This window comes from Plecotus auritus (genome assembly GCF_963455305.1).
Source record: "Plecotus auritus genome assembly, chromosome: 7".
Lineage (NCBI taxonomy): Eukaryota > Metazoa > Chordata > Mammalia > Chiroptera > Vespertilionidae > Plecotus > Plecotus auritus.
The window spans coordinates 121,203,994-121,217,604 of NC_137774.1; the positions used below are offsets into that span (position 1 = coordinate 121,203,994).

The following is a 13,611-nucleotide window of genomic DNA, read 5'->3' on the forward strand; positions in this document are numbered from 1 at the left end:
ACATACATCACTGCTTAAGGGGTACAGCACGATGGTTTGATTGACATATACTGTGAAATGAATACCACAGTAAGGTTTATATAATATCCATCATCTCATATATATATACAATAAAAAATAAAGGAAAAAAATGTTCTCCTTGTGATGAGAAAACTTGGGATCTACAATCTTAACAATTTGCCTATATTATCATGCAGCAGTGTTAGCTACAGTCATGTTGTACACTTCTAGAACTTATTTACTGACCACCTTCCTCCAATCCCCCCCTCCCTACCATCAGCCATTTTTAAGTGTGCACTTCATTGGTATTAAGTCCATTCACATTGCTGTGCAACCATCACCACTACCCATCTCCACGACTCTGACATCATTCCAAACTGAAAATCTGTGTCCACAAACAAGAACACCTACAGCCTCCTCCCCCAACCCTGGCCATTACCCTGGTTGTTGTTAACACTTCCTTGTAAATCTGATTTTTATGTAATTCTCTTATCCCTCCTTAAATGCCTTACATGCTTTTACAGTTAGGAACCAAGAATGCTGTGCATGATATTTAACATAATGAATAGTTCCCATGTAAATATCCCAGTGTCTACCTTAACTTTAGATTATTCATTTTTGACTCATGTTCCCCTACACCTTTTACTGATTTGTAAAGTGCTTTGTCCTATAGTCATTAGTGCTTCTCTGAGCATGTTTTCTAATTAACAGGATAAAACCTAAAAAATCAAAGCATCAATTACTCTAGTGAGGAGATGATGGAGAAACCAAATTTTCTTATTATTTCAAATCTGGTCAAGTTTTTGTTTAATATACATGTTTGCCAGTATCAATAAACATAAACAATAACAAACACAGGATATCTTCCAAATCTAAAAATCAAGACACCTCCATGTCTAGGGTGCCCACGGTGGCCACCATGCTGTTGGTGCTGGCTGGGACACCTGAACTTACATCCGACTCAGAGGCCATAAGAGGTACCCAATCACTGCCCTTCCACTTGAATTGACTGAAAAGTCATTGTTGTCCCAACACTACCTCCACCTGCTTAGCACTTTCCATGGTGTCACCTCTGATAAGCCTTAAGTGAAAACAGATTTCACAGAAAGCAATTTATTTAAATGGCTGACATTTCTAAAAGAGGGAATTGTCAGATATTACCTAACATTTATACTGCTCACCTGGGCAACAGGAGTCCGTGTATAAGTACTCTAAGAATGACAAGAACGTCTCTTTGGAAACCCCATAGACTGGAATCAGAACACTCTTTGCTTCCATATAATTGCCATTGAACATGGCTGCCATCACCTCACACCGAGCCACCAGGATGGCCCTGTGGGCTGGCACCGTCATACCTGCACGGTTCAAAAGGGAAACAAAATTAAGTAAGATAAGCTTGCAGAGTTATTATTCTAGCAACTTTCCTTGTGATTAGAATGGTATTGCATTCGGTACAGCTAAGCTGATATATGGAAACCAAATTTGGGGGTGGTAGCCAGTATTAATGCAGAGACTTAATTTTTCATGGAAACATAAAGCTTTCAAAAGTTGCCTTTGAAACCAACAATTTGCATGTCAGGCGATTATTTGTTACTTAGTTTATACTTCATGAAGATAGAAACACTGAAATGAAATATTTTGCTTCATCTTATATAACAAAAGCCTAATATGCTAAGTGTTCAGTCGGACATTCAACCAATCAAAGTGTAATATGATAATGATATGCTAAGGCCACTCAACTGCTCACTATGGTGTGCACTGACCACCAGGGGGCAGGCACTCCCACCAGTAGGTTAGCTTGCTGCTGAGGTCTAGCCAGTCGGGACTGGGCGAGAGGGCCAGACACGCACTAGAGCCCTCCTACGGTCCCTCCCCAGCTAGCCAACCTCCTGTGTCCCTCCCCGGCCCCAATCATGCACCAGTGGGGTCCCTCGGCATGGCCTGCACCCTCTCGCAATCCGGGCTGAGGGACTCCCCCCGCCCCTCAGTGCATGAATTTTGTGCACCAGGCCTCTAGTGTGTTTATAATGAAACATCTATTTTTTATCTTCTCCAATTGGCCTGAAATACCACCGCCACCCTTGTCCATGTGCCTCCCAAGAAAACAATGCCATTCTTTTCTTGGCCAAGTCACAGGTCAGTCCTGGCCAGACTTCCCTTATCAGAAAAAGGAAATAAGCCATCCTTGGCCTAAGCAGTCCATACATCACAAGAATGCTCCGTGAAGCCAAGGGGAGCATTTCAGATCTTACGGAAAGTTTGCAAGGGGATGGCCTAGTTCCCTGCTGTCTCCCCAGCATATTGCCTCCCAAGGGAACCTCTCTTTCCTAAATGAACGATGCCTACTTCTGGGAGAGACAGAGCTACTTAAAAATTTTAAAGGCCCCTCAGCCCATGCCTCTCACTGAAGCTCATTAAACTACACTGACTCTCTTGTAAAAGCCACTTCTCCAGACCACACAAAGCTCCAGAGGGACACATAACCCTGGGCTTGTGGGTGGAGAAGCAGCTCTCACCACTCCCAGCACAATGGGGAGCCCTGGATCCACAGCCAGCCCTCAGGTTACTCTAGATCAGTTCAACAGATCATTATCGAGCACCCATCACCTGCTAATGGCCGTGCTAAGTACGAAGATACAAAGATGAGAAAGACAAAGCTGCCCAGCTTAGGAGAAGCCAAGCTTTTAGGTGGAAGATACCACAGCCAGTATGAGTGACAAGGTTGTCACCTTCCGGAACGTAACTATGAGCCAAACCACCCTGCTATGACCAAGAGTCTTCACGATGCATCCTTCAGACCTCATTCTCCTCAGGAGCATATATTCTGCTCTAAAATATTTGCAATCACTGGATTCTTCGCTCTCTGTAAATGCAAGCACAACATCTTTTGGCTCAGGAAAGAGTTCCATCTAAGCCCAGTGGCTTTCTCCAAAGCCAATAATCCCTCAGGATTTGCAAGCAAGTCCCAACATCGCCAGTTCTGAGCTCACTGCTCAGCACTGTGATTTGCCAGGCACAGCTCCCACGGGACAGGAAGAAGGGGCCATAGCAAGCAAGCACTCCTACCAGGTCACACACACCTGCTAGCAGACATCCTACCCTCTCGGCCCTTTTAATCCCTGCCTCTTTGCCTTTAGGCCACCTGCTCTCAATATTAGCATCCATCTATGGAATGACCAGTCTCCATACTCAGTGCCTGCTAGATACATTTATACATAGCAATAACAAAGAATTCAAACAGGTAATACAATTTGACTTGTAATCTTAAGGTTTTAAAATCTTAAATAGGTTACTATGTAAAAAGAAAAGAAAATTTGAAGCATGGCTTACACAAATCAGATACCCTTTCATTTGGGTTAAGCAGAAGAATTTAAGATTGGCCAATCTGACAGGTGTGAGATGGTACCTCACTGTTGTTTTGATTTGCATCTCTCGGATGATTAGTGACTTTGAGCAGGTTTTCATATGTCTCTCAGCCTTCTGTATGTCCTCTTTCAAAAAGTGTCTACTTAGGTCCTTTGCCCATTTTTTTTAATTGGGTTGTTTATCTTCCTTTTGTTAAGTTGTATGAGTTCCCTGTAAATTTTGGAGATTAAACCCTTGTCTGAAATAGCATTGGCAAATATGTTCTCCCATGCAGCGGGCATTCTTGTTGTTTTGTTGATGGTTTCTTTTGCTGTGCAGAAGCTTTTTATTTTGATGTAGTCCCATTTGTTTATTTTCTCCTTAGTTTCCATTGCCCTAGGAGCTATATCGGTAAAGGTATTGCTACAACATTATGTCTGATATTTTGCTGACTATGGAGTCTTTTAAGATATTTATGGTTTCCCGCCTTACATTTAAGTCCTTTAACCATTTTGAGTTTGTTTTTGTGTATGGTGTAAGTTGGTGATCTAGTTTCATTTTTTTGCATGTATCTAACCCAGCACCATTTATTGAAGAGACTGTCTTGACTCCATTGTATGCTCTTGCCTCCTTTGTCAAATATTAATTGAGCATAATGACTTGGGTCTATTTCTGGGTTCTCTATTCTGTTCCATTCGTCTATATGTCTATTCTTGTGCCAGTACCAGGCAGTTTTGAAAACCATGGCTTGGTAATACAGCTTGATATCTGGTATTGTGATCCCTCCAACTTTGGTCTTCTTTCTCAGGATAGCTGTGGCTATTTGGGGTCTTTTTTTATTCCAGATGAATTTTTGGAGAGTTTGTTCTAGGTCTGTGAAATACAAATGACAAGTGCTAGCAAGGATGCGGAGAAAAAGGAACCATCGTGCACTGCTGGAGGGAATGCAGACTGCTGTAGCCACTGTGGAAAACAGTAGTTTCCTCAAAAAGTTAAAAATGGAACTCCCATTTGACCCAGTGATCCCACTTCTAGGAATATATCCCAAGAAACCAGAAACACCAATCAGAAAGGATATATGCACCCCTATGTTCATAGCAGCACAATTCACCATAGCTAAGATTTGGAAACCACTTAAGTGCCCATCAGCAGATGAGTGGATTAAAAAACTGTGGTACATCTACACAATGGAATACTATGCTGCTATAAAAAAGAAGGAACTTTTACCATTTACAACAGCATGGATGGACCTGGAGAGCATTATGCTAAGTGAAATAAGCCAGTCAGGGAAAGATAAATATCACAAGGTCTCACTCATATGTGGGATATAATGAACAACATAAACTGAGGAACAAAAATGGATCCAGAGACAAGGTGGCACCGAGCAGACTATCCAATCTCGGGGAGAAGGCAGGGGAGGGGGGGTTAGAGATCAACCAAAGGACTGGTATGCATGTGTATTAGCATGACCAATGGACACAGACACTAGGGTGGTGGGGGCTTGCCCTCAGGTGTGGGAGGGGGGGTTAATTGGGGGAAAAAAAGGAGACATGTAATACTTTAAACAATAAAAGTTGTTGGATTTTGAAAATGAAAAAAGAAAAAAAGGATTGGCCAAAAATACCAAGTGGATAGTAGATGGGGAAGGAATTTGATAAGTAATCTTGGAATTTTAACAGAAAATTTCCATTGATGATGTGATTACAAAATCAGCAACAAAAGGCTCAATACCTTAAAGCATTTTCAAGCCAATTTCAAGCTTGGAATTTAGTTTAGAAAACCATTATACCTCCAGTTAAGGAAAGATCAACTTCTCTTTCTCACCTTTTCAAACTACTGTTTTGGTGTTATAAACTGTTCTATCGTGAAACTGTAATATCAGTACCTCAGTAGAGCCACATTTCTAAACATTGTATATAAATTATATAAATATATAAACACTGCACAAAACTTGATGAAAAACATAATGCTGTGTTTATATACTAAACAGCAGATTAGAGCTGAAGAATTACTCAGGGAGGAAAAAAGACATAAATTTTCTGGTTAAAAGATAAATATGTTCTTTGAAAATGTCAAGGCCAAAAGTGTCTTTCCTCTAGTATCTAATTGCTGTTATAGTTTTAAGAAACTTTTTTTAAGGAAAAGAGTTTTAAGAGTGAAACAAAATTTAAAAGACCAAGTTTTCTAATAATTTAGCATAGATTATCAAAGGTCTTTGTTTTTATTATATACTAAAATAAAATGCTACATTTTTAATACTTCTTCATATCACTTGCCAAGTTTTAAAAATAAAAATGTTAGAAATGTTTTTGTTTTATTCTAAAAATAGTAAACTTGCCTACTCCAAGGGAGATTTAGAATATGTACTACTTAACAGGGACAGAATGTAAAAGTATTTTTCATGAGACACAGCTTCCAATGTCAAAGGGAAACTCGTATCTTTCCATATCAGGTCTAAATGTTTACCAAGACTAGTTTTAGAACTGCCAGGTGACTTCTTTAAAAATTATTTCATGGAAAAAGATACAAACCCACACAACAAATTGGGGGTGGTAGTATTTTTTTGATTACTATCTATTACAGGGATAGTAAATAGGTTTTATATCCCATGTCATCTCCAGCCAGTTGCTGATGATGGCTTAGAACATTTTAAAAGAAGGATTTGCTGAGGGCCTGGGTTCAAGAAGAACCAGCACATCAATCCGTCAGAGTTGGCTGCCAGTGCCGGGGGAGGGAGGGGTCTACCCGGCAGGCCTCTATCCACACCTTTACACACACTGTCTCAATGCCTGTGACCATGCTACCAGGTGGAAATTAGTATCCCCATTTTATAGGCAATAAAGGATCATAAATGTAAAGTAACACAGCCAAATCTATTATATAGTAAACTAGAGGCCGAATGCATGAAAATTTGTGCAAGAGTAGGCCTTCCTTCCCCCGGCTGCCGGCACCAGCTTCCCTCCGGCACCCAGGACCTGGGCTTCCCCCCTCTTGCTGCCTGCAGGCACCTGGGACCTGGGCTGGCTTCCCACCACCCCTGGCTTCGTCAGGAAGGATGTCTGGTCTAATCAGCATATTACCCTTTTATTATTATAGATATGCACCCAAGCAATATCCAAGCCAGGTCTTCTAGTCCCTGCCACTACCACTTCATCAAGCTCAACACTGAAAAGGACCTTTTTAGAATCTATATGGTTTACCTTCTTCCCTTTGCAAATGAGAAGACTTAAGGCCTTAAGTGTTGAGTGACTTGTCTGAGGACACACACACCGGTTGGAATGCAAAGCCAAGGCCGGAGCTAGGGCTCCAGCACGAGGGCTCGGCCTCCTCTGGGAGACAGCACTACTGCCCTCCACCCCTGCAAGCTCCCTGCCACACTCTTCAGAAGGGAGGCTTGCCTTTCCTCCAGATGATGTCAGAGAAACTGCCGCGACACCCTGCACCCACCCATTCCTGCTTCTCTCTGCTCCCGACTCCCTGGGAGGCCTAGGCGTTGGAGCTGGAGAGGCTAGGAGCCCCTGCAGCTGCACCAGCACAAGCACCCACACAACCAGCCCTTCGACCCAGGCTCTGCACAGGTGGGCGTAGCAGGTGCCTGCGGAAGGGTCCAGAGGTGGAATTGTGGAAGAAACACAAGCAAGTATGAGGAGAAAGGGTTCTCCATGTCACCGCTTATTTCTTTTCTTTTAATAGAACATATTTTCATGTGTTTCATATTCCTTTTGAGAACCTTTTCAGTAGGTTACACTGACATAATGTTTGGTGTCAACGTCTCCTGTGCAAATATTAAACAGGTGTTAATGACTCTTGTGTAAGGAAGCAAATCTGGTCTCCTGTAAGCTTTCTTTTTCCCCAAAATCATTTTTTATGTATTTCAAGGTGACTCTTATTGTCCCATTTTCAGTGTCCCACGCTCACATTGCAGACAGTGCCAACGTAGCTTCTCAGAAGGCACTTGGGAAAGTTTCCAATTCACTGCTAGTCTTGGTAGGTGGCCAAATTGAAAAGTAAAACGGATCTTTCTGGGGAACATTTTTAAAAAGTAAATGACTGTTGGCTGCCATACATTTCTACCATAAAACAAAATTATATCTTCATCTTAGTAATAGCCCACCTGAAGTTCTTTTTTTTTTCTTTCTTCTTTCTTTTTTTATTTTTATTTAAAATCTTTATTGTTGAAAGTATTACATATGTTCTCCTTTTTCCCCAATTGACTCTTTATAGCCTGCCCTCACACTCCCTCCCTCCCCAGGCCTCCACCACTCCATTGTCTGTGTCCATGGATTATGCATATATGCATACAAGTTTGAAGTTCTTATTTCATCTAAAAACAACTCTTTCTAGCCTTGCATAATTGAAGGTATCTGACAATTCCTTTTCAAGATTATGCTCTTAATCTACTAAAGCGACGAAATTATCCAAATGGATCATCAATAATGGGCTTAAAAGCAGCTCATCGTAATTAAAATTAAGTAGCATTATTTTCCTATAGAGATAAAACGCAGCTCTCAGTTCTGGTGAAAATTCTCAGAGTGCTGGGAGGAATAAACGTAGCCCTTTTCTACAGACGTCTGATGTAAGCCAGGCATGACCCTCAACCCATGGCTGTTCCTTTTGCTCAAATAAAAACTAAGAGAGCTGAATAAGAGAAACTGGAAGTAATATAATTTTAAGGGGGCTGGTTTCAGATGATTAAAAAACTAGGATCTTAAAGAAATACACAAACAAAAATATTTTATTTCATATTAAACACCTTGCTGGCCCCTAAAAGTTAATGAAACATATGGTAAAGGGAAAAAAAATCTAAGAAAAATATAAATTTCTTTTCTTATTTTAATAAAATCCTTCATTACCCTAGAATATTTTGTTGAAATTCAGGCAGTGTTAATCTATATCCTGCAATAGAGAAAAGTCATTCCTACACCCTAAATATTCAAAGCTGAAACAGAAAGGTATGAAAACAGGGAATAAAAATGAACAATCAGCTTGGTAAAAACCGAAGCATACCTTGTATTTCGAAGACAACATCAGCAAGCATTGGTTTATTAAGGAAAAACTTAAGGGAAGTGTTATAAAACCACAGAGGTTTTCTGGCTTGATAGGTTTTGCAATTCCTCAGGCAATTAATCTGTAAGGAAAAACAAAAATACAAGAGTAAATGTTATACAAAAAGCTCTGATGACATATATGGTTTAATCAGAGAATCTGGAAAACGGTGCTCAGTGTTAAATGAGTACCTGTGGCCTCTTTCATCACAGTTTTAACTGTATCTTCTACCTGCCAAAGAGCAACACTGCACTGTGCAGCATTCACGGCAGTGAAATGAACTGGCTAAGTGAAAAGTCAACTGTACGGCTGGGGAGCTGTGGGGTCCTGAGTCCCTGGGGGTCTATGACCTGGGAAACAGACAACAGCAATCCAACCTCACACGACTGCCCAGAAAAACATGTTTACACATACAACTTGCTCATCTGTTCACTAATTAAGAAAGTACATACACAAAATTCAATTTGTGATTAAGAAAAAAAAATACCGCCCTGACCGGTGTGGCTCAGTGGATAGAGCATCGGCCTGCGGACTCAAGGGTCCCAGGTTCGATTCTGGTCAAGGGCATGTACCTGGGTTGCGAGCACATCCCCAGCAGGGAGTGTGCAGGAGGCAGCTGATCGATGTTTCTCTCTCATCAATGTTTCCATTCTCTATCCCTCTCCCTTCCTCTCTGTAAAAAAATCAATAAAATATATTTAAAAAAAAAATACCTATTTCCCCCTGATCACACCATGTTCTATTCTAGATCTCTATGAAAATACCCAAGAGTGAAGAATTTTATAATTCTAAGGTCTCCAATCTAGGGCCCCAGGACTTCTCCCAGGACTGTGCCATCTGTCCTCCCACACCCTCACTCCGGCCCTGGGCCTCCAGTAACAGGGCCCGTCTGACCTAGTGGTCCCCAGCCTTCCTCGGCTCGCAACTCGGGGATTTTGGCGCTTTGTTTATCCTTTCTTGCCATCTTCCCTCACCCTCCACCCATTTCCTCTGATGAATCTCACAACCTCACTCTGGCCTCTGCTTGCCTAACTGGGGTATACAGAAAGATTTATCACTAAAAAAATAATTGGGTGTACAATTTTAGTATTAAGAATAAATGTCACCGGCTTCCCACTCCAGATGAAGCTACTAGAGTGAGACTTTAAAATATTTGGTGAGGAGGGGAAAAAATATTATCCTTCCTCACAAGGAGAAAGAAAACACTCCAGAATGTTATCTGTGAGCAAGACAGGAAAGCAAAACAGGACCATACCAATGCTGGTCCTACAGAGAGCATGCCGATTCTACATACAATGCACCTTCACACTATAGAGTTCAAAAACACTGAAGGGGCCGATGGAGAGCCTTCAGGTGGTGTCACACATGAAAGAGAGCAACAGTGAAAGCATCACAGAATTGGGGAGCTAGCAGGACCCTCAGAAACCACCCGCTTACCTCTCATTTTATAGAGAGCCCTGAGAGGACGTGCACAAAGCCACAGAGGTAATTCGTGGCAGCACAATTAAATGTACCTTCCCTGATTCCCAGTCCCTGTGTCATTCTCAAAGAATGAGAGACCCTTACCCCTGGAAAGCACAGGAAGAAAGCACAGAAGACCTCTTCTTTCCTCCCATGCCCATGAGGCGATTTAGTTCCTAATCATGGACTCATATAGCCTCATCCCTTTCCCCAACAAGAGTTCATTTTATTCTTAGTACTCAAAGGAATGACTGTGTTCAGACACAAACCCAAGGAAGGCTTTGCTTAGAACAAATGACAACACTTCTGTCCTTACCACTCACATATAAAGGGTATGAGTTTGTATATCATGAACATTCCTTTGCTTTGAATGACAGGGCAGAAGTTTGGATGTACATTTTCAATGGTCCATAAACTAGATAACCTAGAAAACTTTTGAAAAATGAATGCAGGATTATGTGCACATTTCTACAAAAGCATTAAAAACATATCCTTGGGTGAGGATTAAAAAATGTTAATAACTTAGATTGTAGAACTGACAAGGTCATCTGTATAAAAAATTAAAGAGGAACCAAGATGGCGGCATAGGTAAACACCTAAACTTGCTGCCTCGCACAACAATTTCAAAACTACAACTAAAAGACAGAACGGACACCATCCAGAACCACAGGAAAGCTGGCTGAGTGGAAATTCTACAACTAGAAGGAAAGAGGAAATCTCATGGAGAAGGAGCTGCAAAGAGCTGAGGTACGGAGACACGTGGGCGCAGAGAGGAAGGGCGGCTGAGAGCCTGGCTGACTTTCTCTGGCGGAAGGGGGAAGGAAGCCCCCGACCGCACTGAACCCCAGTTCTGACTGCACTGAACCCCAGTCCTGGGCGAAACCCCGTGGACCCAGGTTCATACAGGGGGAGTCTGGACTGTCAGGTAGAGAGAAAGGCACCCGGAGACTCGGAGACCCCGGGGGAGACCCGGCGAAGCCTCGGCGGGCAGGGGTCTGGAGGCGCGCATGTCAGTGCGCACAAAGGCTGCGGAGGTTGCCACAGGCTTTCCCTAGTGGAAGGGAGTCGGAAGCTCCTGACTGCACTGAACCCCAGTTCTGACTGCACTGAACCCCAGTTCCAGGCGAGCCCCTGGGGACCCACACTCTTACGGGGGGAATCTGGACTCTCGGGCGAAGGGTCGGGAGCCGGGGAATGCAGAGGTCTGAAGGCGCGCGCGTGCCAGTGCGCACAAAGGCTGCGGAGGTTGCCACAGGCTTTCCCTAGTGGAAGGGAGTCAGAAGCTCCTGACTGCACTGAGCCCCAGTTCTGACTGCACTGAACCCCAGTTCCAGGCGAGCCCCTGGGGACCCACACTCTTGTGGGGGGAATCTGGACTCTCTGGCGGAGCCTCGGGAGCCGGGGAAGGCAGAGGTCTGCAGGCGCGCACGCGCGCAAGGGCAAGGCTGACTGGAAGCCAAGACTATCTGCTCCGCCCTGAGACTCCACCCAATCCAAGCTGAGCACAGAGGCTATTGCAATTTGGCAAGTCTAATCCTATAAGGCTGTCTCCAGCACCGAACTTCTCCCAGCACAGACACAGCTGATCCTTACAGCCAACTGGCCTGGAGGTCAATTCCTCCCAGTGATACCAACAACAATCAAGACTTAACTACAACAAGGCTGTACACACAGTCCACAAAGGGGTGCACCAAGAGTATCCACCTCAGATTAACTGGGGAGGCCAACCCACTGGGCCATATAGGAAACCTAGCACACAAAGCCACGCTATCAACACAGGGAAGCAGTGAAAATGCGGCGTCAAAGAAACAGATCACAAATGAAAGAAATGGAGGAAAACAAACGACTGGATATAGAATTCAAAACCACGGTTATAAGGCTTTTCAAGAATATCCTAGAAAAGGCCAATAAATATAACGAGACCCTCAAAGATATGAAAAAGGACCAACTAGAAATTAAACATACACTGACTGAAATAAAAAATATTATACAGAGACCCAACAACAGACTAGAGGAACACAAGAATCAAGTCAAAGAATTGAAATACAAAGAAGCAAAAAACACTCAACCAAAAAAGCAAAAAGAAAAAAAAATCCAAAAAGTTGAAGATAGTGTAAGAAGACTCTGGGACAACTTCAAGCGTACCAACATCAGAATTATGGGGGAGCCAGAAGAAGAGAGAGAGCAAGATACTGAAAACCTATTTGAAGAAATAATGACTGAAAACTTCCCCCACCTGGTGAAAGAAATAGACTTACAAGTCCAGGAAGCACACAGAACCCCAAACAAAAGGAATCCAAAGAGGACTACACCAAGACACATCATAATTAAAATGCCAAGAGCAAAAGACAAAGAGAGAATCTTAAAAGCAACAAGAGAAAAACAGTTAATTACCTACAAGGGAGCACCCATACGATTGTCAGCTGATTTCTCAACAGAAACTATGCAGGCCAGACGGGAGTGGCAAGAAATTTTCAAAGTGATGAATAGCAAGAACCTACAACCAAGATTATTCTACCCAGCAAAGCTATCATTCAGAATTGAAGGGCAGATAAAGAGCTTCACAGATAAGAAAAAGCAAAAGGAGTTCATCACCACCAAACCAGAATTATATGAAATGCTGAAAGGTATCTTTAAAGAAGAGGAAGAAGAAAAAAGTAAAGATAAAAATTATGAACAACAAATACATATCTATCAACAAGTGAACCTAAAAATCAAGTGAATTAAAAACCTGAGGAACAGAATAATCTGGTGAATATAATAGAATCAGGGGCATAGAAAGGGAGTGGACTGATATTTCTCAGGGGGAAAGGGGTATGGGGGGGTTCAGGAAGAGACTGGACAAAAATCATACACCCATGGATGAAGACAGTGGGGGGGAGGTAAGGGCAGAAGGTGGGGTGGGAACCGGGTGGAGGGGAGCTATGGGGGGAAAAAGGAGAAACAATTGTAATAATCTGAATAAAGATTTATTTAAAAAAAAAAAAAACTACAACTAAAAGACAAAACAGATATCATCCAGAACCACGGGAAGGCTGGCTGAGTGGAAATTCTGCAACTAGAAGGAAAGAGAAAAGCACATTGAGTTCGGTAGGAGGTGCAGAGGTGTGGAAGTGTGAAGGTACGGAGAAGCGCGCGTGGAAAGGGGCTGCCAACTGAGTACGCTGTTGTCTTTCTCAATCAGGAGGGAGATACAAGCTCCCAACTCCTCTGAACTCCAATTCCGGGCGAGACTCTGGGGACCCAGACTCATATGGGGAGAAACTGGACTGTCTGGCATTGGGCCGGAACACGAGGGTGGTTTTCTCTCAGAGGCGCTTGCGGTGATCATTGTTCCTGCACAGTGCCACGGGACACAGAGACCAGAGATCCGGGGACATCTTTGGAGCAGGGCTGATGGTCAGCCATTGCTGCTTGCACGGCCCTGGTGATTCCCTGAGACCCTGCCCCACCCAATTTACAACCCCACACAAGCTGTGTGCAGAGGCTTTTGCATATGGCCTGGCCCTTTGCTATCTAAAACATAACAAACTGCAGCTGGGTCAGAGAGCCCCAGAGCCTCCAAAAGAAGGCCCAAGGCTGGACAGCAGCTTGCATTGCTTCACAGCTGGGCCTCATCTGGGCACCTCCAAACCCCAAACAAAGAGGAGGAATCTGCAGATGTCTCTGTAGCTCCTGCTGGGTGGCCTCAGGCAATGGCTGACTTTGCACCTCCTTGGAGATCCAAGAGCCAGTGTAACCAGTGGTCAGAGTGAGACC

At 43.2% G+C, this 13,611-nt stretch overlaps 1 protein-coding gene across 2 annotated transcripts in view; it reads right to left on the reverse strand.

Moving 5' to 3' along the window:
* RHOBTB3 (Rho related BTB domain containing 3) overlaps positions 1-13,611 on the reverse strand; it is a 58,764-nt gene that overhangs the window by 16,145 nt on the left and 29,008 nt on the right. For both annotated transcript variants that reach the window (XM_080681662.1, XM_080681663.1), the window contains exons 8-9: positions 8,353-8,473; positions 1,182-1,355 (exon numbers count right to left, since the gene is read on the reverse strand). In XM_080681662.1, the coding sequence (XP_080537788.1) occupies positions 1,182-1,355; positions 8,353-8,473 (295 nt within the window). The remainder of the gene's footprint in view (positions 1-1,181; positions 1,356-8,352; positions 8,474-13,611) is intronic.